At 41.2% G+C, this 19,513-nt stretch overlaps 2 protein-coding genes and 1 long non-coding RNA gene across 5 annotated transcripts; 1 reads left to right on the top strand and 2 right to left on the bottom strand.

Annotated features, from left to right (window-relative positions):
• The first annotated feature begins 8 nt into the window (after window positions 1-8).
• On the top strand, window positions 9-2,842 carry fu (STKc_STK36 domain-containing protein fused). The gene is made up of 5 exons (XM_002055741.4): window positions 9-260; window positions 333-1,081; window positions 1,138-1,731; window positions 1,792-2,363; window positions 2,422-2,842. Exons 1-5 carry the CDS (start codon window positions 150-152, stop codon window positions 2,781-2,783), a joined length of 2,388 nt encoding a protein of 795 aa, XP_002055777.1. The 5' UTR covers window positions 9-149; the 3' UTR covers window positions 2,784-2,842.
• LOC6631341 (zinc metalloproteinase nas-14) lies at window positions 2,757-5,095 on the bottom strand. 2 transcript variants are annotated; one of them, XM_002055742.4, is made up of 4 exons: window positions 4,752-5,095; window positions 4,524-4,697; window positions 4,024-4,460; window positions 2,757-3,013 (listed from the first exon to the last, which is right to left on the bottom strand). In XM_002055742.4, the coding sequence occupies exons 1-4, from the start codon at window positions 4,903-4,905 to the stop codon at window positions 2,834-2,836; spliced, it is 945 nt and encodes a 314-aa protein (XP_002055778.1). In that variant the 5' UTR covers window positions 4,906-5,095; the 3' UTR covers window positions 2,757-2,833. The 2 variants fall into 2 exon arrangements, with proteins under 2 accessions (XP_002055778.1, XP_015026311.1); XM_015170825.3 differs by lacking the exon at window positions 4,752-5,095 and having other exon boundaries at window positions 4,024-4,473; window positions 4,524-4,660.
• An 8,397-nt stretch (window positions 5,096-13,492) lies between these two features.
• Window positions 13,493-18,087, bottom strand: LOC26531528 (uncharacterized). 2 transcript variants are annotated; one of them, XR_004305203.2, is made up of 3 exons: window positions 17,436-18,087; window positions 16,536-16,738; window positions 13,493-14,403 (listed from the first exon to the last, which is right to left on the bottom strand). It is a non-coding gene; the product is annotated as an uncharacterized lncRNA (long non-coding RNA). The 2 variants fall into 2 exon arrangements; XR_001450023.3 differs by lacking the exon at window positions 13,493-14,403 and adding an exon at window positions 15,169-15,654.
• Between the last annotated feature and the right edge of the window lie 1,426 nt (window positions 18,088-19,513).

The raw sequence follows: 19,513 nt of genomic DNA, 5'->3' as shown, positions 1-19,513 counted from the left end.
ATTCGGACAAGATATCGATATGTGAAGTGTGTTCGGTATTTTGCCTTTAGTTTTTTGTTTTTAAATTGCAGTCACACTGCAGCTTATTGAATTTAAGGCACTTCAAAGCGCATTTTACTGTAGAAAGTTGAGTTCTATTTGCGGTGACAATGGACCGCTACGCGGTTAGCTCTCTGGTAGGACAAGGCTCATTTGGCTGTGTGTACAAGGCCCAGCGGCGCGCCGATGACAAAGTGGTGGCCATCAAAGTCATATCAAAGGTGAGCTCAATTGCATCCCGGCTTAGCTAAATAAATGAGTATTCCACGAATTGGCGTGTTCGTTGTTTGCAGCGTGGTCGTTCCAATCGCGAGCTTAAGAACCTGCGTCGCGAATGTGACATTCAGGCGCGTCTCAAGCATCCGCATGTTATAGAAATGGTGGAGTCGTTCGAATCCAAATTCGATTTGTTCGTGGTCACCGAGTTCGCTCTAATGGACTTGCATCGATATTTGTCCTTTAATGGCGCCATGCCCGAGGAGCACGCACAGCGTGTTGTCTGTCATTTGGTGTCGGCGCTCTATTATCTGCACTCGAATCGCATACTGCATCGGGATCTAAAGCCGCAAAATGTGCTGTTGGACAAAAACATGCACGCCAAGCTCTGCGACTTTGGGCTGGCACGCAACATGACGATGGGCACACATGTGTTGACTTCCATAAAGGGCACGCCGCTTTATATGGCGCCGGAGCTGCTGGCTGAGCAGCCGTACGATCACCAGGCAGATATGTGGTCGCTGGGATGCATTGCCTATGAGAGTATGGCGGCACAGCCGCCGTTCTGCGCAACCTCTATACTGCATCTGGTGAAGCTGATCAAGCACGAGGATGTCAAATGGCCCAGCACGCTGAGCAGCGAGTGCCGTTCCTTTTTGCAGGGCTTGCTCGAGAAGGATCCTAGCATGCGCATCTCATGGACGCAGCTGCTTTGCCATCCTTTTGTCGAGGGCAAGCTATACATAGCCGAGGTACAGGCAGCACAAACTTCGCCCTTTATAAATCCCCAGCTGGCCAAGGACACCAAAAAATCACAGCAATTGAGGTGCGTTTATAACGTGTGCTGTAGCCAGCTCCACTTATCGTTCAATTTTTATGTAGGCATGTAGGCGCAGATTTGGGCGATGTCTTGGCAGCGTTAAAGTTGAGCGATGTGGCCAATGAAAACTTGAGTACATCGCGAGATAGTATCAATGCCATTGCGCCGAGTGACATTGAGCAGCTGGAAACCGATGTTGAGGATAATGTGCATCGGCTTATAGTGCCATTTGCAGATATTTCCTACAGAGAGTTGCCATGCGGCACTGCAGCAGCTGCTGCTGCAGCTGGTGCCATGCCACTGATTAATTCGCAAACCTGCTTTGTAAGTGGCAACTCCAATATGATACTCAATCATCTGAACGACAATTTTGCAATCGAAGCGCCTGCTTCGAGCGCAACCAAGTCCATGAAGTCGAAGCTGAAGCTGGCTCTCAATATAAAACAGTCGCGTAGCAAGGATTTGGAAAAGCGTAAGCTGAGTCAAAATTTGGATAACTTTTCGCTGCGCCTGGGACAGAGCATTGACATAGAAGTGCAGCGCAAAACAACTGAGATGCTCACGCAGCAATCGCAGGCACAACAGCTGCAGGATAGGAAGACACAGCAGCTGAAGCAATCGATGCATTCCACCAACGACGAGAAATTGAGCAGCGAGTGAGTAAATGCATCCATATTTAAAAGTGAACGTCTCTAAAGCTATTTGGCTTATAATAGCAATTCGCCGCCTTGTCTGTTGCCCGGTTGGGACAGCTGCGATGAATCTCAGAGCCCGCCCATTGAGAATGACGAGTGGCTGGCGTTCTTGCATCGCTCCATACAGGAGCTGCTGGACGGCGAATTTGATTCGCTGAAGCAGCACAATCTAGTCAGCATAATTGTGGCGCCACTGCGAAACTCCAAGGCCATACCCAAGGTGCTGCAGAGCGTGGCGCAGCTGCTGTCGCTGCCCTTTGTGCTGGCCGAACAGCATTTGGTAGCGGAGGCCATAAAAGGAGTTTATATTGATGTCAAGCTGGTGCCCAACTTAATGTACGCCTGCAAGCTGCTTCTCTCGCAGCGCCACCTAACCGACTCGGCTGCTTCACTGCCAGCCGGCACGGGTGTCTCCCTGAGTCGAACGCTGCGCAGTGTCTCCGATCTGAGTGCCGAGGAGATGAGCACCGCCTGCAGCCTGTACGAGCTGGTTTGCCATCTGGTCCATCAGCAGCAGCAGTTCCTCACCCAGTTCTGTGACGCTGTGGCAATACTCGCCGTCAACGACATGTTCATAAATTTTCTTACACATGGTGAGCAGCTGGCTGGACACAGTGTGAGACGCAAGCTTAACCATTCCTTGCTTTGCAGATTTTAAGGACAGCAGCGCGGTGCGACTCGCTAGCTGCATGCTGGCATTGTTCTGTTGCGTTTTGCGTGAACTACCCGAGAACGCCGAGCTGGTGGAGAAAATTGTATTTGACTCGCGCCTACAGCTCGCCGTCCTGCTGCAGAGCCGCCATCATTTGTTGCGTCAGCGCGCCTGTCAAATGCTGTTGCTATTGGCACGCTTTAGCCTGCGCGGCGTACAGTGCATCTGGAGTGGGGAGCTGAAGAGTGCGCTCCAGGCGCTGGCCGAGCAGCAAACGTGTCAATCATTGCGACTGGAAGCCGCCCAAACGCTGGATGAGCTTAGCCAGTTCAGCTTCTTTGTTGCTCAGGCAACTGCTTAGTCTTTATTAATAATTGTACTTGTATTTGTTTAATAAATCTTAATCCTTGTCTAGCCGAACAGACCTTCCAAATTGCCTTGAAAGTAGTCGAGCAGCTCGTCCAGATAGCTGCTAAAGCCATCAAAGCCCAAAAGGTAGCTACCATTACAGTCCTGCTCGTACATCTCGTTTAGTTTCGAAATATCCTTATCCGACAGGCCGCGCCGCTGGCCCAGTGAGGCATACGGATCCTAATGATAATAGCATGCATTATTTATGTATATATGTATTTAAGTATGTATGTATTTATGTATGTATGTATGTATGTATTTATGTATGTATGTATTTATGTATGTATGTATTTATGTATGTATGTATTTATGTATGTATGTATTTATGTATATATGTATTTAAGTATGTATGTATGTATTTATGCATTTATGTATTTATGTATGTATGTATAAGAGTATGTGTGTGTGTGTGTGTAGATACATGTATGTATGTATGTATGTATGCGTGTATATTTATTTATAGTAAACATACCAACTTTACTTCCCGCTGCCTTGCGAATTTAAAATAACGTATTTTCAAATGATGCCCTACTCTTCGATTCTCAAACATTTAAGTAAGCCCTACAGGTTTTCACGATTTGATTGTTTTGTAAAGTTGTGTTTTTTTTTTTCTGCTCGATCTCTTGTGTATTCTCTACTCTTTGTGTGCCTCTCTCTAGTTTTCTCTTCTTCTCTCTTGCTCTCCCCTGTTCTCTCTCTATCTCTCTCCCTCCCTCTTTCCACCTATCTCTCTCTCTTTCTCAGCTTCTTACTACTTGTTGGATAGTTGGATATTTCTACCACTATTAAATGACAATAAAATTCGTTTCTGCGTATGTGACTTTGGGTGAGTACGTGTCTACATATAAATTTATATTTAAATGAGATATGTATATGCTGAGGCAGTTTATCACCTTGTATATCTAAAGTAAAAAAAAGATATCCAAAAACTCTTCACGCTAAATACAAATTCAAAAAGTCCATTTATCAGATAGAAAAAAATCAGATTAACAAACTTGCGATGAATTTTGCAATCAGCTATACAATCATTGCAAATGTGTCAGTATTATTTGAGAATCATATAAAAATAATGGAAATGGTAAATACAAACTATAGTTTATTTTTGGCTTAATATATTGAAAAGGATTTATAATGGATGAGAGAATAGATGCGATCGGAACTGAATTTTGCTGATAGTTATTGTTGCTTACCAGTGGCTCAATGGTGGCCTTTCCATTCTTGCTGAATGCCAGGGAGCTATAGTGCATAACGCTCTGGTAGTCGTACTCCACGCCAAAGTTGGTGATGTGCGTGCGGGCGTACTTGTTGAAGTTGTGCGCATGGCCATCCAAGATGTTCTCCCAGTTGATCTTAACATACTCGTCGCGCTCGGTGGCGCTCTGTTGATGGTAGAAGCCCAGTGCGTGCAGCAGCTCATGGACAACAACACCGTGCGTGACACATTTGGGCGTATTGAGATTGAGTATTTGGCCGCCCTGGCGTCGGCCGACGCTCGACCAGCAGCCGGAATAGTTGCCCTTGATCAGCAGCCAGTGCTTGTCGCCCTTCTCATATGGCCGGAAGCGTATGCAGCTGCGTTCGTGATATTCCTTGAATGCCTTCAGTATAACCATCGTCTGGTTGGCCGCTGTGCCAGTTCGCTATCAATCATCAATTATCGCATATATGTGCACTATATCTGGCTACTCACTGAAGTCCTCCGGATCTATGTAGAACGGCACGGCGGCATCCGGCCAAGTCTGTCGTTCATTCAGCAGCCCATTGCGCAGCAGTTCACGATGCAGCATGATGTCACCCTCAAAGAGGCCGCAATGCTCCCAAATGTTGCTCGCGCTGTTCTCCGTCCAAAAGTCGAATGCAGCACCTGTAAGCAGAGTATCCAACTGGTCATCTTTCAAGTGTCACCATGATTACATACTGTTGTGCCGGCGCAGCATTTGCATGTTTGCCCCCCAGCGTGGCGGGGGCGGCACCGCCGTCTGAAAGCGTCCCATGCCCGCTGCTGTCCATGGCCCTTGAGCCATGCCCAGGGCCACTATCAGCCAGTGTATGATAAGCGCGCTTCTCGGCATTGTCTTGGCAAAAGAAACACCTACCCGAGCGCCTCGATGCTTTTATATTTGAGCACAGCTGCGACACAAAGTAAACGTCGATCGAGTCGTAGAAGGAGAAGGGGGCGCAGACGGAGACGAAGATGGAGGCAGTGGCTGGGGTGGCGATAAAGCGACAATTGAAAGTAATTGAGCACTCGCAATTGGTCGCTCCAACGACGCCGCCGACGACAAAGCCATCGCCCACGCAGCTGGATTTATGCATAACGGATTTAAGCTACCCTAACGCCGAGCGAGCATATAAACTTTTGCGTTAAGCCTGCCTATGTTTCTTGAAGTACACAATTCGAAACTTGTGTTAGATTATGTGGCATCAGCTTGGTTAATTATATTTAATAGCCGTCAAAATACTCTTAGAACTCATGCAGCACATATATACACTATAAACTCTAAGCAAATTTTTAATATTTTAGAACATTTTCGAAAGTTAATGTGCAAAATATTCTTATTTAAAAACAATTTTCCCAAAATATTGTTGATTGCTTCAAAATCTTTCTACAGCCAATAGATATATATTTTAATCTCATTTTTATAAAAATATATATGTTTTTTTAAATCAAAACAATTTGAAGCGTAGAAACTTTTGGTTAAATAATTAGTAAGCTATTTTAGAAGATTTTCTTATAAAGCAGAGATAATGTGAAACTATGAGAATTCTTAATGCTTATATTTTAATCTATTTTTTTTCAAAACAAGATAATGTAAAATTAAGAAAATTCTCAAAGCTTATATTTTATTCCCATTTATTTTTCTAAATAGTAGATTTTTTGAATGCAAGATAATGTTAAGTTAAGAAAATGTTTATTTTTTAAATTAATCTTTAAACATTTTGGTATATTTATAATTTTAATCATTAATTTATATTATAAAACATTTAATATTCCATTTGGGCTTTTTAAATTAAGCACAAAGAAGAGAACTGCTAAAAAGACTAAATTAATTTCAACATATTAATAATGTGTCTTTCATAGCATCAAACTCTTCAGCTAAAGTATTTTTATTATATCAAATTTCATAGTTTCATTATTAGAAAGTAGAGTATTGGAGCTGCGAAGTAAGGGACATTTTTTGTAATTTTTGTCTTTAGTTTTTTTTTTCTGGTTGTAATTGGCTTTGTGCTCTCTCTTTCAGTGCTCGCTGCGTATTTGAATTCCCTTGTCTTTTACGGCTTTTGATTTCATATTTAACTGGGATATTGGGTTATCAGCGGCAACAGTGCGCGCATATGAAAATAGCGCAGTCACTCTCTGAATTGGAGATGAGCGTATGTCGTGACACGACACGAAATTTGCATGTCATAGAGAAATACATTTGTATTGATAAATAATACAGGCAAGTTACTTTGTCTTTTCAAATGTATGCAAAAAAAAAAAAGTGTCTCGTGATGCGTGTGTGCTGGAACTTATGAACTGTGCTCGTGCTCGTGCCGTGACATTTGGCAAGCACGTGCCCATCTCTGGTCTGACAGAACATGATCGAAGGCATCTTAAAAGTTGTATGTTATTTGGAAAGTTGCATGCTACATTTGCTGTGATGCATTCAAGTGCATGCATGCATATGCCTTGCGACGTTCATGTTATTTAATTCACGATTTATTCACTGCATTTCGTGATTTTCAAAAGTTAAGTTGGCTGCACCTAAGCACATCTGAATATTGTAGCTGAGTTTATGGTATAAGGGGAAAATATCTCCAAAGTTGTAAGCTAACAACTTTCATAACTTTGACAAAACAGAACTGATTTCCTAGTTTTGATTAAACATGGGGATAAATATATAAATTGTATAAAATAGCTGTTTAGAGCCGAATCTAAGGTTAATCTTTGATCTATGTGTGATAAAATGTTTACCATAATCTTGAATTGCAAAGCTCTCATGTGTCCTAAATTTTAGATATATCTTGGCAATATATGGTTTTAGCTATTCGAAGTCGCATATTTATAGCTTTCAGTTTGAAAGGAAACCGTTTCCTTCGAGATCTGTCTTGCAGGGTATAATTAGTCGGGCAGCCAGATATTAAGTTGTTGCGTTAACAATTTGAAATCTTCTCGGATAGTGCCAGTAGCGGTTTTGAATTTAAAGCGCTCACGTCGACAGGTGACGTCGTGAAAGCCTAATCAACAATCGAGCAGCGACAGTGAATGGGCGATCGAAAAGTTCTTTGAACCTGTATCTGTATTTGCCAGATGTCGATTGATGGCCGCGCTGCTGATATTGCTGGTGCAGGTGTCAGTTTGGCCAGTGCTGAACTTGTATGCTGGCCGGGTCTTGGTCTTGGTCTTGGTCTTGGTCTTGGTTGGCTACCTTATTCGATTGAGCAATCACTGCAAGCGGCCATCCAAGCGGCTGTGGCAAAAGTGAGCACTTACCACAAACAAGTTCTCCCTTTCTCTGACCCAGACCCGCACAGCACTCTCAGCAGTAGGTCAGTGTAGACGAAACCTAAATATGTAGGTCGCCAAAGTACGGCCATATGCTAACTGTAGCCACCGATGACCGAACCCATAGCCGCTAGCCACAAAACGCCCACCAGTTGGCGCACTGACCCCGACCATAGCGGCACATTGACCTCGTGCTGCCATCGAACTGGCTGTTCTTGTTATTACTAATTTTCATCTATTAACTTCAGCTCCTACATTAATGACAATTTCTGTTTTCCATGACATAATGCTTAATAAACAGATTGATTTTCCATTATCTATCAAGGGTAAAAAGCTGTTGAAAGTGGTTAAATAGAATAAATACGGTATATATAATGTAACTGGCAGCAAGTAAAATCTCCGATCCCATAAACTTGATGCATATGTACATCTATTCTATGACTCCAAAACTACTTCTACAGATCACGTGATTTCTTTCTCTGCTTATTAAGACCTTTCTATGCGATTTTCATAGCCTCAAGTAGCCCTTTGTGTCTTCAGGCAGCTTAGACAGCAATCTTTCAAGCAATAGATTAGTTTAGTTTTTTATGTTCATTTAACATTTTTTGTTCACTTGGTAATTGGCCTTCGTGCTGTGTGTTGCTGGGGCAACGCAATTGTAACTGCGAGTGTGTGCCACAAATTTCTGCACTTGCCAGTTAGCTATTTCTGCACTTTCACTGCAGCTGGCAGCAAGAAAATTGCACCAAAATCTAAGCCAAAACGTTGTGAGATTGAGAACATTTTGGTCATGGCAACTGGAATTGGCCGAACAGCGGATGCAGCAACTGGCCTGCAGCACCACTAGCACCACCAGCACCACCATCAAAAGCAGCAGTAAACAAAACAAAAAAAAAAAACAAAAAAAAAACATTTGACGTACTATCTGAGATGTACTTGATCTTTGTCGAAAACTTGACATACTTTTTTCGGTCAACGGCTGGTGGCAACGACTTCCAGCTACAACAACAACAGCTCCAGCTCCAGCTTTTAGTCTTAGCTCCAGTCAAGCGGCTCGCTGTGTGCTGCGGAAAATTCGAGGGAAATCGCTGACTCGGCCTGCCGCTGACGTTGCCCCTTTACCGCCGCTCAAATGCAATTTTCAATTGAGAAAGTTTCACAGCCAAAGATTGCAAATTTGAGACAAGCACCGCAACAGCTTTTAAGTCCAACAGAATGCTGCCCAACCTGAGGCCAAGTGTTCTCCTTTAAACGGAAATCACTTGCCTCAAGGCTCTAAGAACATTTCCAGCTATTTGCTGCCGTCTTCCACTGTGCAGCCAAAATGCATAGATGTAAGCTATAACATATATTTATTTATTGATTGCGGAACAGAAGTAAGTAAAATGACGAAGCAGGCAATTCAATAGAAATTAGTTGGGTTTCGATGAGAGAAGTTCCTTTCTTCAAAATTCAAATACCAAACAAAATTGTCGCTGCATATTAATTTATATATGAGTTCTTCAAAATGCACAAGTATTTGGTCTTTTTCATCTTAATTCCTGATCTGATTTCATCCAGGGCTCAGGCTGGCCTCATATTTGGCAAATGGGTTAAATTAAAGCTTGAGTATGTATTTATTTAAGCATAAAGTCTGGTCAGGGACTTGTTATTCTATATAATCAAAAATGAATCGATGTGCCTTGATTTTGATCAGCTATACTCATGCATATTCCTATAAAAACCTATACTTATTTTATAGCCTAAAATAAGTTTGTTTTTAACCTTTTGCCACTACGAAAGCAATTTGCGCCGCGTTTGGTCAAGATGAGACCAGAAATATTGCATTGAACAAAAGTTGTGGCATCTTGTTAATTTTGTATGGCCACTGGCTTAGATTTCTCCACTTCCTTTTAGCGCCGACAGCAGCAGCAGCAGCTCAGCAGCAGCAGCAACAGGCAACGACAGCAACAACAACTATAATAATAGTAAAAACAAAGCGCATCGTTGGCTGACACAAAACTGTCATCAACATATCAGCGACCGCTGAATCCTCACAGTGAATGTCAAGTGCAACAGCAGCAGCAACAACAACAGCAACAACAGCAGCAACGGCAGCAACTATTGCTGCATCGATGGCAATAGCAGCGAAAAAAAAAAAAAACAGTTAAAACAAATAAAGTGTAGCAAAAGCTAAAATAAAAAATATAATGCTGTTGCGGCCACTTTTTGATACCCTGGCAAAAGGGTATTAAAGGCTAGTATAAATGTAGCAGAAGCATGCATCTATCTTGAACAGGTTGAAAAGCTTACTCAATCCAGCCATGTCCTGCAGTGTGTTCATCTATATAAATACGTCGTTTATTATTTATCATTTATATAACACTTCTAGCATTTTATAAGCTTGATATCAGAGTTTTATATACAACATTTGATAACTAGATTCTCATCTAGTAGAGAGTTTGGAAATATGTTGCTTTATGGATACCTTCTGACATTGCATAAGAAAATTTGAAAGCAAATCAATAAAATACTTGGCATACACACACAGTTTGCTGCCATATTCAAGCTATAATAATGGCAAAAGAGTCGGACTCTGAGCACCGAATTTAATTGAGAAGAAGAAGCAAGACTTATACAAGAATCTTGAAATCCTAGCAATGTCAGCTCTTGTATAGAAAATTACAAAATAATCGGATTCTAAGCACCGAAGTTAATTCAAAAGAAGAAGCGAGCGGAGTACGTTACGAAGCAAGTCGAAACTCTTTCCAGATCTTAGCTAGGGTATCTGTTAGTCGCGCACTACCCTCGACAGCAGTCCTACTTGTTTTTGTTTAATGTTTGACCAGAAATGTGTGACAATAATTGAAGATGAATTTCACCCGTGCGGAAAGTCAATTGCTGAAAGGCAGCCCATTTCACTGTTACGACACCCAAATGCAAAGTGCAACAACGGACAGCAACTGTTGCTGCAGCGCAGCGGCAACTTGGCGACGCCATTTGCTTAAATGAAATCAACAACAATCCGCAAATCCTAAAGCGAAAACCAGTTGAGGCAGTTTCCTTCCGGAATCAATTATTTTTCACTTTGCTGCTGTTTTTGTTTCACGTTCATGGTCACAAATTTGCGAAAAAAAAGCCAACAACAACTGCAATAAGGCACATGCAACAGTTGCCGCAACATGGAGTCAGTGTGTCAGTAGTGGATGCAGCAGTCGCAGCCGCGCAGTCGCCGTTGCTGTTGCCGCTGCCGTTGCAGTTGCCGCTGCCGCCGCTGTCGTCGTCGTCGTCGTCCATGACTGACTGCATGATTTTGGCGGCAATGATTTGCAATCATTGTTGTTGTTGTTGTTGCTGTTGTTTGTTGATTGTTGCAAGTTGCTTGGTTGTTTGGGTTTTTATGCGCCTTCTGCAAGCTTACCCATTTTAGTTGTGTTTTGTTTTGGTTTTTTGTGCAGTTTTTTTATTTTCGAGCTGCTGCCACCGCGAGTTGCTTCCCATTTTTTGCCGTTTTTGCTCTTGCGACATTTGGCTGCCTGCTGCCGCCTGGTGGCTGCTTGTCTGGCTTGGTCTTGGCAGGTAGACTTTTTCCAAGAAATTTCTATCGTCATTTTAACTTAAGTTTAATTGGGGAAATTCATTTATTTATTTTATTTATTTCTTTTTTTGTTTTTGTTTTTTTGTTTTGTTTTTGCAGTTGCCGCTGTACACTCTACGCAACTGGCGAAAGTCGCACACTGCCCCTTTGTGGCATATGAACGTTGTGTGCCACAAATCGCACTCTTCAATCTGCATTAATTGCCAGCTTCACAATCTCCACAAATCGAGAAATGTACAATAATCTATATGGTATGCTGTATGCTGTTGCAGGTAAGTACACACAATTATAAATTTTCATGTGCATTTATTGAGTCGATTTTTATATTATTCAGTAATTAGATTTAGTTATTTTCTATGCAAGTATTTTGATTCTACGCAATTATCTGTAAGGCAAAAAATGAGGTTGAAAAATTCTAAAATATTTTGTGTGTCTTATTATGTATGATCGTTTTATATATTAAGCAGATTATAATTCCCATGCCATGTGGGCACCTCTTTCAGCTTTTTTCTTTCCGCTTTTCACTTGCAAAAATATAAATTCTTAAATTATACGTTACAATGTTCCCTGCCCTGACAAAAGCTTTGACCATCATATACTGAGAACATATTTCTTAGGCGAGAATATGTGGATTATTTGGATATAAGGACTATGTCTATGCATTTATCTATCTATCTATTTGTATCTTTGGCTGTTTTCAACTTTAAAGTTTTTTCAAAGTTTTTATTTGTTCTCATAAGGCTTTCTTCAAAAAAATTAAGTCAAACAATAAATAATTTAAAAAATCTGATAATATTTTAAAATATTGATTTGAGTTTCACAGTTAAGCCTTTTAGAATTCCCAGCCTGTTAACCTAAACTTAAAAACTTAAATATTCAAATTCAAATTAAATTTCAGTAAATACAAATTTAGTTCAGAAGATATAATTTCCATATGGAGACAAGTATTTATAGAAATTGTGATTAATATGGTGTACACAATAATTATTAGGGTGAAATGCATGTAAGCCATATTCTGATGAATTTCCGGAATTTTCACTGTCACGGGCCGCAAATACGAAAGACTTAGGCAACGAACTTGCTAGAAAACTTGCAACAATTTGCAAGCAGAGCGAAAGTTATCTTACACTTGATTGATTACCAACTTTCTACTCCTACGGATATTATAATATCTGCAATTTTCGAATGATTCTGAGCGACACAGAGCAAACGAGCGGTGGAGGAGTGGGGAGGTTGGTCTGGAGCTGAGCGAGAGCGCGCAAAGCGTTTGAGGGGGCGGGCGCCGTGCGGGCTTGGCATGGACATGTTATTAAAGCTGCTGAAATGTTGTAGAGCGAAAGCAGAACATTTGAATCTCTATATAAAGTGAAGGCAACAGCAGCGGCATCAGCAGCAGCAGCAGTTGCCGTCGTCGCCGTCGATTGCGGCTTGATGGGGCCCCCGCTCGCCCGTTGCGAAATGTTAATGAACTTTGCATGCATAAATTACAACAACAACAACAAACGTCGCTGCAACATCCGCCTTGTGCGGCAGCGGCTGCGAATGCTGCAGCACTCTCCATTAGTTTTGCATATGGCAAAGTTTTCTTTTTGCTGCTGTGCCAAATCTCAAAATGTGGGACACGAGGGGCGCTCGTTGACATTGAGGCGGATGTGGTTTTGCCTGCTGCTTCCTCTTGCCTCTTACCTAACCACCACGAGTCTCTGCTGCCGGCTGTGACTCTGACTCCGGCTCCGGCTCTAGGCTGTGTCCTACTTTTGTGGCCATCTTTGTGGCATTTTTGGTGTTTCGCGTAGCGCATACGCAGCGTGGGACTCGCGACCTGCGATCAGCTGTGCGGGATTTGGCGCGCACACTCTCTGCTCTTCGCTTACTCTCGCTCGCTCTCTCTCTCTCTCTTTCTCTTTTGCCCGCTCTCTCTCGCCCTTGCATTCTCCCCCGCTCTCCATCTCGCTGTCACTCTTTTGCAGTCTCTCGGTGTCGACTTTGAGCACTTTTCAGCTATTTTGTCTCAAACATGTTCGAGCTGGTTGCAGTTGCTTCTCTTATCACTTGCGATTAGCCGCCGCAGTCAACGCTCGCCATTCGCCAGCGCGTCGTCATGTTATAGAGACGTGTGTGTAGCACTCGGCTGGCAGCTGTTGCAGCTGCAACAGCAAATGCCATTGCAGCAGCTGCTGCTGATAAAATGCTTTTAATGTATGCCAAATCAAGTGCAACATATTGCTGACTGCCTGTTAGTGGCAGCAGCAACAGTTTCCAGGACATGTGCAATTCGAGCTGTTGCTGTTGTCGTGCCAGCAAATGCCAGCGACAACATTCATTGAGCTGTTGCCGCTGATGCTGCTGCTGCTGATGCTGCCGCTCATGCTGCCGCTTATGCTGCTGCTGCTGCTATTTGCTGCGCCGCCGTCGGCGTCATTGCTGCTGGCTTCTAGTCGTTCGCCGTTGCTGTTGCTGTTGCGGTTGCGAGTTCAATGACATTTCACCTACTTGTATTCAAATTCGAATAAAAAATGTAATAAAAAACGCTGCTGCCGCTGCTGCTGCTGCTGTTGTCGGCACGTGTCGCCTCGCGTATATTCTATTTATTACTTTTACTTTCAGGACTTTTGTTTTTTGTTTTTTTGTTTTAAATAGTTTGTTTTTAGGCAGAATAATTCAATGCAAAAAAAGCATATATATATATATGTATATATATGTGTATGGAAAAAAAATATGAAAACTTTCTAAAGTATGAGAAAAGACGTTAAAATTAAACAAAAACTCAGACAGCTTGTAAAGTGTTGCTGTTGCTGTTGTTGTTGTTGCTGTTGCTGTTGCGCGCAGAATCTGCAGCAGCAAAAAGAAATTTTACGGCCTATTTGAGCTGTTGCGTTGTCGTTGTCGTTGTTGCCGCCGTTGATGCTGCCGCCTGCTTTGAGGGCCCGTCTACGATTCTGGGCTGGCATTTAAAGTCAAATGATGATGATGATGACAATGGCGATGCGATGGCGATGGCGATGGTGGTGGCGATGGCGATATCCCATGCGAGCGTCTCGAGTGTGTTGCTTCTTAGGTTTTTGGAGTTGCTTTTGAGGGCAATTAAAAAGTTGTCGAGCCGCGTCGCTTTTTCTGTACGTTGTTTGTTGTCGGGTGTCGGTTGTCGGTTGTCGGTTGTCGGTTGTCCATTGTCGGTTGTCTGTTGGCTGTTTGCTTGCCGTATTACGGTTGTTTGGCCAAATTTACCGTTGCCTTCTTGGCCAGCGCCAACTTTTGACTCATTTGTAATTTGTAAAGGCCTATGGCCGGGGCTTTCTTTAACGCCGATCTCTATACAACCAATTGTTAATACTATGCATATAGACCCGGGGCAACTGGCCCTGCCATTTGCAGTTAATACTTATAAATAGATATATATATATATTTTTCATTTTTGGCTTATGTTGGTGCAAGAATTCGTGAGGGGGGTCTTGTTACATCATTTAAATGGCATTTGATTTGAAGTCGTAGAAAGAGCAGTGCCTGAAAAAATGAGTAAGTAAAGTTGTATAAATTTCTCTTCCTTCTGTTTACTTGACTTGTTAATAATACATGCGTTGACTTAGACTTATATATATGAGCTCACAATTATCTGCAGATAAATCCTATAAATCTGAAACATACGTTTATGTACATAATGTGTATATCTGATACATATCCAGAATCCAAATCAAATCCTTATTTTGCTGGCTCGAGGCCTTAAGGATTTTAAAAATAAAAAGGTTCCCACCAGCATTAATATTCTGTGTACATATATATAATTTAATAGTATTTTCTATATATGTTTTTCGGGAACAAGAATCTTGCAGAAAGTACTTTTAGTGCTAAATCCACTTCATTTAAGGAGGCAGATCCCAATTAGTGAGCTTGAACATCAAACCAAAAATATGCTTTGCGTCTGTGCAATGATCAGAAATCTTTATTTTCTGTACTTGAAAACCTTTGCATAACTGTTAAAATTTGTCATTTATTAAAAATCAAGAAGAACTCTTCAACGTTTTCACTTGGTTTTTTTTTTATAATAATTTATTTTTTTTACTATCCTATAAAAGAATCAATGCACATAAAAAACTGGCCTTGATCCATTCCTAAATGCATTAAAAAATAAAACTTTTTTTAATATATGGAACTCTTACATGAAATTAAGTTTAATAGTTGGAATAACCATTGAGTTTTTTTTTATAATCAAAACTTTGAACTTAAAAAAAAAAACAACATAAACCAAAGTAAAGTAAGGTAAAGTTTAGAACACGCGCAAATATTTAATTTATGATAATTCTATGTGCAACTAAATTGACGTTAGTTAAAGTAGGTTGCACTGTTAGTTAGTTAGTTAGAGTCAGTTGCTGTGACTGTGTAGCGTAGCAAAATTCGGTTATGGCCGAGCACAGCGCGACAACGAACACGGGCTACTGCTGCTGCTGCTGGTGCTGTTGCTGCTGTTGTTGCTGTTGTTGCGACTGTTGCTGTTGCTGTTGCTGCTGATCCCAAGCACATTCATATTTTACAACTTTCGGAGATGCTTTCACTTCCATACCAACAATTTAGCAGCAGCAGCTGCTTCTTATGTGGCCCATGGAAGACTTCCGTATGCAGCCTCTACGCGCAACAGCAAGCAATTGCAATAGTTGTAGTTGCAGTTGCCTTCGCAGTTGCAGTTGCCGTTGTTGCTGTTGCTTTAGCTAAATTTTCGGCATAATTGCAAGTGTTGCCGTGCTGCAAACAAATGACAAACTGACCAACCAATTAGTTTTGTATGTATTTTATAAATTAACGCGCTAATTATATCAATTAATAAGTAAGAAGCTGCGATATACACATCAAAGAAAAAAAAATGCTCCAAATTTTACATACATATATCATCTAAGACTATCTATGTAGCAGGGTGTGCCTGTATTTGTGTGGCAATAAATAAAAAAAAAAAAAAATACAAGAAAACAGAGGCAAAACCGAAGCAAAAGCAAAAGCAACAACGTGAATATTATCATTAGCATAAATAATGGTGAAAAATGAAACATACACACAGCGAAGCGGCACTTGAGCGCCTGTGTGTGCCTGTGTGCGTGCTTGTGTGTGCTTGTGTGTGCTTGTGTGTGTGTTTACAACACACATTTCAAAAGTCGGTGACTGTGGCACTGAGTTAGTAGTGCGTTAAGTCAACGAACGCTGCCGCGCAGACGCTGACTGCGGCCGCGATGGCAACAGCAACAGCAGCAACAACAGCAACAACAGCAACAGCAGCAACAAGAGCCGCAGCAGCGTCAACGCTAGCGCCGGCAGCATTGCCTGTCTCTCTTTGTATGTTGGCCTCTGCCGGGGCTGCCGCTGCCGCTGTTGCGGCCACGTTTGCATGGCATCGGCATCGATGGACGATGACGATGACGGCGCCGATGTCATCGTAATGCAAACGTAAACGCACTTACAATTTGGCGTTTTGGTTGCTTTCACAAACGTTGCACGTTGCTTGTTGCTGCTGCTGCTGCTGCTGCTGGCTGTTGCTGCTGTTGCTGTCGACGCGGCCGTTGCTGCCGGCATCGCTGCTAAAGTTTGCTTTTGGGTTTTTGGTTTTATTTACTTTTTTTGGGTTTTTTTTTTTTTTTTTTTGGCAAACTTACAAGTTTATTGAACTTTTCACAGTTCTCAGGTCTGAGCTCTCAGCTGGTCGCTGGAGCCGCTGGGTCCGTCATCGCCGTTGGAGTTGTCGATGTCGATGTCGTCGTCCATAGAGTCGACTCAGTCGTGGCTGGAGGGGCACGTATCGGTTGCGCGCGAGACTTTCTCCGCAATCGTCATCAATTTATCAATTCGTTGTCTTTGCCTACTTGGACCCATCATTATCAAACCGACATGGTCATAGTTAGGTTAACATTTTGTATTTAAATATACCAAAAAGAATGAAACGCATTAATCAATTGAAACATTTGCTTTTGCTAATACATATCATAGATAAATAATATAAACTACTTATTATTTCAATTGGACTGCAATTAAGTTTTCAATTGAATTGAATTGCTTGCGTAATTCCATATCAATTTCTATACGAAAGCTTAAATATATCAATTTTAATTTAAATATAGACTCTGCCAAATTATATTTGATCATTTGATTAAAGCAAACAATTAGGAAAAAGCTGAATGATAATGGAAACTCTTAATTTGGAACACACAAAACTCAATTCATTTATGTTGCTCGCATGAAAATACAATAAATATTTTGCTAGCTGCCTTTTTTTTCTTTCATTCTTGTGTATCTTCAAAGCTGCCACTGGTAATACGATACCTTTCATGTTGAGAATGTTGCAAAGACGATTTTTAGAGTCGCGCCCCATTACAAAAAAGACTTCTAACAATGAGATATTTTAAGAGAATTTCGCTGTAATTAATTTGTTGTTTCCCATTTGGAGGCAAGAGTGGAATAGAGTAGACAAGAGTCTATACACTACCTGAATAGAATCTGGGATGTATGTTATTTGATATGCACACACACTTTTCTATAGACTTTTACTCATTACTCACCGGTTGACTCTGGTCTCGTTGTGCTGTAAAGAATCTGGGATCTATGGACTTTTTACTCTTTTTTAAGGTCTCCCATTTGAACTGCAAGATAGAGTATACGAGACCAGATGTGGTTGTCTTTGTGCTCATTGTTTTTATTAGAATCGGCAATATTTTACAATCGCACTGCTTTTTTATAGCCATTTCACTCAGTCTTACAGGGTATAAGATCCATATCATTGCACAGATAACATCCTGAAGTGTTCGCACGAGACCAAAAATGAAAGAGGAGGAGAAGAAAGAACCGTCGACTAAATGAGAATATACGGAATACGAAACGAAAGTCGCACGACCGATTTGCAACACGTTCGATAATAATCAAAATTAAGGCACGCAATAAATAAACAAATGTTTATAATTTCACTGGTCGCCTGTTCTTTTTGTCATTTTATGTTTCTTTGCATTTTTGCTGTTGTTGATCATTTATCATTTTTGAAAAAAATTTCTTCCCATTTCTTTGTTGTATTCATTTATTTAGTTTATTTTGGCGCCTGGTTTAACGCTGGCGATGCTTATCAGCAGCATGAATGCGATTTCAAGTGCGAGTACCCACATAACCGTACCGGGTGCTTGTACGAGTGCACTCACTCGTACGAGTCTGACAAAAGTTGGTCAAAAAGCTGGCTTGTTTGCGCCGCAACGTCAAATATTGAAACTGCGCATCGTCGAGCTGGTAATTTGAGCGTTCTTTGAGTGATAAGTGACTGGCGAGGGGGGTGGGGAGGGGCTTAGCTGGCACCACCAGTGGGTGTACCACGTGATCGGAACTGGTGGGAAACCAGGGGCCTGTAGGATTTCACAAAATACTCGAATCGACATTCGCATTCACACACAGACACAACTATATACCAATTGTGTGTGTGCGTGTGTGATTGTGTGTGCTTGTTGTGCCTTCTCAGCTTACAGTAAGCACGTTGAAGACGAACATTCAGTTTAGCTGACCACGCGATAAGTGAATCTGATTAAAAAAAACGACAAAAAGTCGACGGACACTTGTTGACATCGTCTCAAAGTATTCGCGCATTCATTCACTCTTGCACTCACGAATGACACAATTCATTCAAAGAACAATTCATTTTAGTGATACTCCAACGAGTACTTGTGCATTCGTGTTGAGAACTATTCTGACGCGCGATAGTTATAGTTATTTTAGCAATCGTTTGCCTACATTCTGGTGAATATTTTTATATTCTTCGCTCAACAAACATTATACTAAATTCCTTTGCAACAATTTGTCTAGTACTACTTGTGAGTACTCGTGCATTCGTGTTGAGAACCATTCGGACATGCGATGGTTAACGTCATGCTAGCTATCGTATATGCAATATTCTGTTAAATATTTAAGCAATCTATGCTCAACGCATGTTAAAATGTAGCATTCGAAAATATTAAGTATTATACAGAGTATACCCAACTGTCATTCAATAGAATATACATATAATATGTCATACAAGATTGCGAACATGCATATGCGCCTTGCACATACCCTGTAGCTTATTTTTCCAAGTGACTAACTCAAAAGTATGCTATAAAATAAAGCTAGATTAATGGATGTGTTTATTATTAGCAGAAATGAACTATTTGGACATGTGGACTAACAATAAATAGTACAGTGGCTGCTAGAAGTACCCGTCTTGCTCGGTTTCGAATAAAACTATTTTCAGTTTTTAAATAATATAAACTTTGTTAATCATTTAAGGTGAGACACCTTAAATATAAAGATTGACATTTTAATTAATCATAAATTTAAGACAAGAGCCAACCGTTGTTCACCGACTTTAAGGAATACTCTGGTCTATTTTCACGCTTCTCAGTGGTTTCAAATATTGTGAATATCGTGTTGGTATCGTCGGAAATGTAAATGTAACAACTGTAAAACTCAATAACAGTGCATAATGAACGCTGAAAGTTATTCAACAAACTATTTTGTATATTGACTCGTACTCGTTGTCGCATATTCCATAACCATCTGGCCCATTATACATACATATCTAGAGTGCTTAACTTCGAATGCTTAAATTCGAAACTTAAATAAGTGC

Source organism: Drosophila virilis, chromosome X (genome assembly GCF_030788295.1).
Source record: "Drosophila virilis strain 15010-1051.87 chromosome X, Dvir_AGI_RSII-ME, whole genome shotgun sequence".
Classification (NCBI taxonomy): Eukaryota; Metazoa; Arthropoda; class Insecta; order Diptera; family Drosophilidae; genus Drosophila; species Drosophila virilis.
The sequence above is the reverse complement of the archived record's forward strand: the minus strand, read 5'-3'. Positions and strand labels throughout refer to the sequence as shown.

Excerpts from the sequence above, each read along its gene's own strand:
- fu (XM_002055741.4), top strand. The coding sequence starts at position 150 with ATGGACCGCTACGCGGTTAGCTCTCTGGTAGGACAAGGCTCATTTGGC. Across the intron at positions 1,082-1,137 it reads AAAAAATCACAGCAATTGAG|GCATGTAGGCGCAGATTTGG; the intron begins GTGCGTTTATAA and ends ATTTTTATGTAG. Across the intron at positions 1,732-1,791 it reads GACGAGAAATTGAGCAGCGA|CAATTCGCCGCCTTGTCTGT; the intron begins GTGAGTAAATGC and ends GGCTTATAATAG.
- LOC6631341 (XM_002055742.4), bottom strand. The coding sequence starts at position 4,905 with ATGCCGAGAAGCGCGCTTATCATACACTGGCTGATAGTGGCCCTGGGC. Across the intron at positions 4,698-4,751 it reads AATGCTGCGCCGGCACAACA|GTGCTGCATTCGACTTTTGG; the intron begins GTATGTAATCAT and ends CTCTGCTTACAG. Across the intron at positions 4,461-4,523 it reads CATAGATCCGGAGGACTTCA|CGGCCAACCAGACGATGGTT; the intron begins GTGAGTAGCCAG and ends GAACTGGCACAG.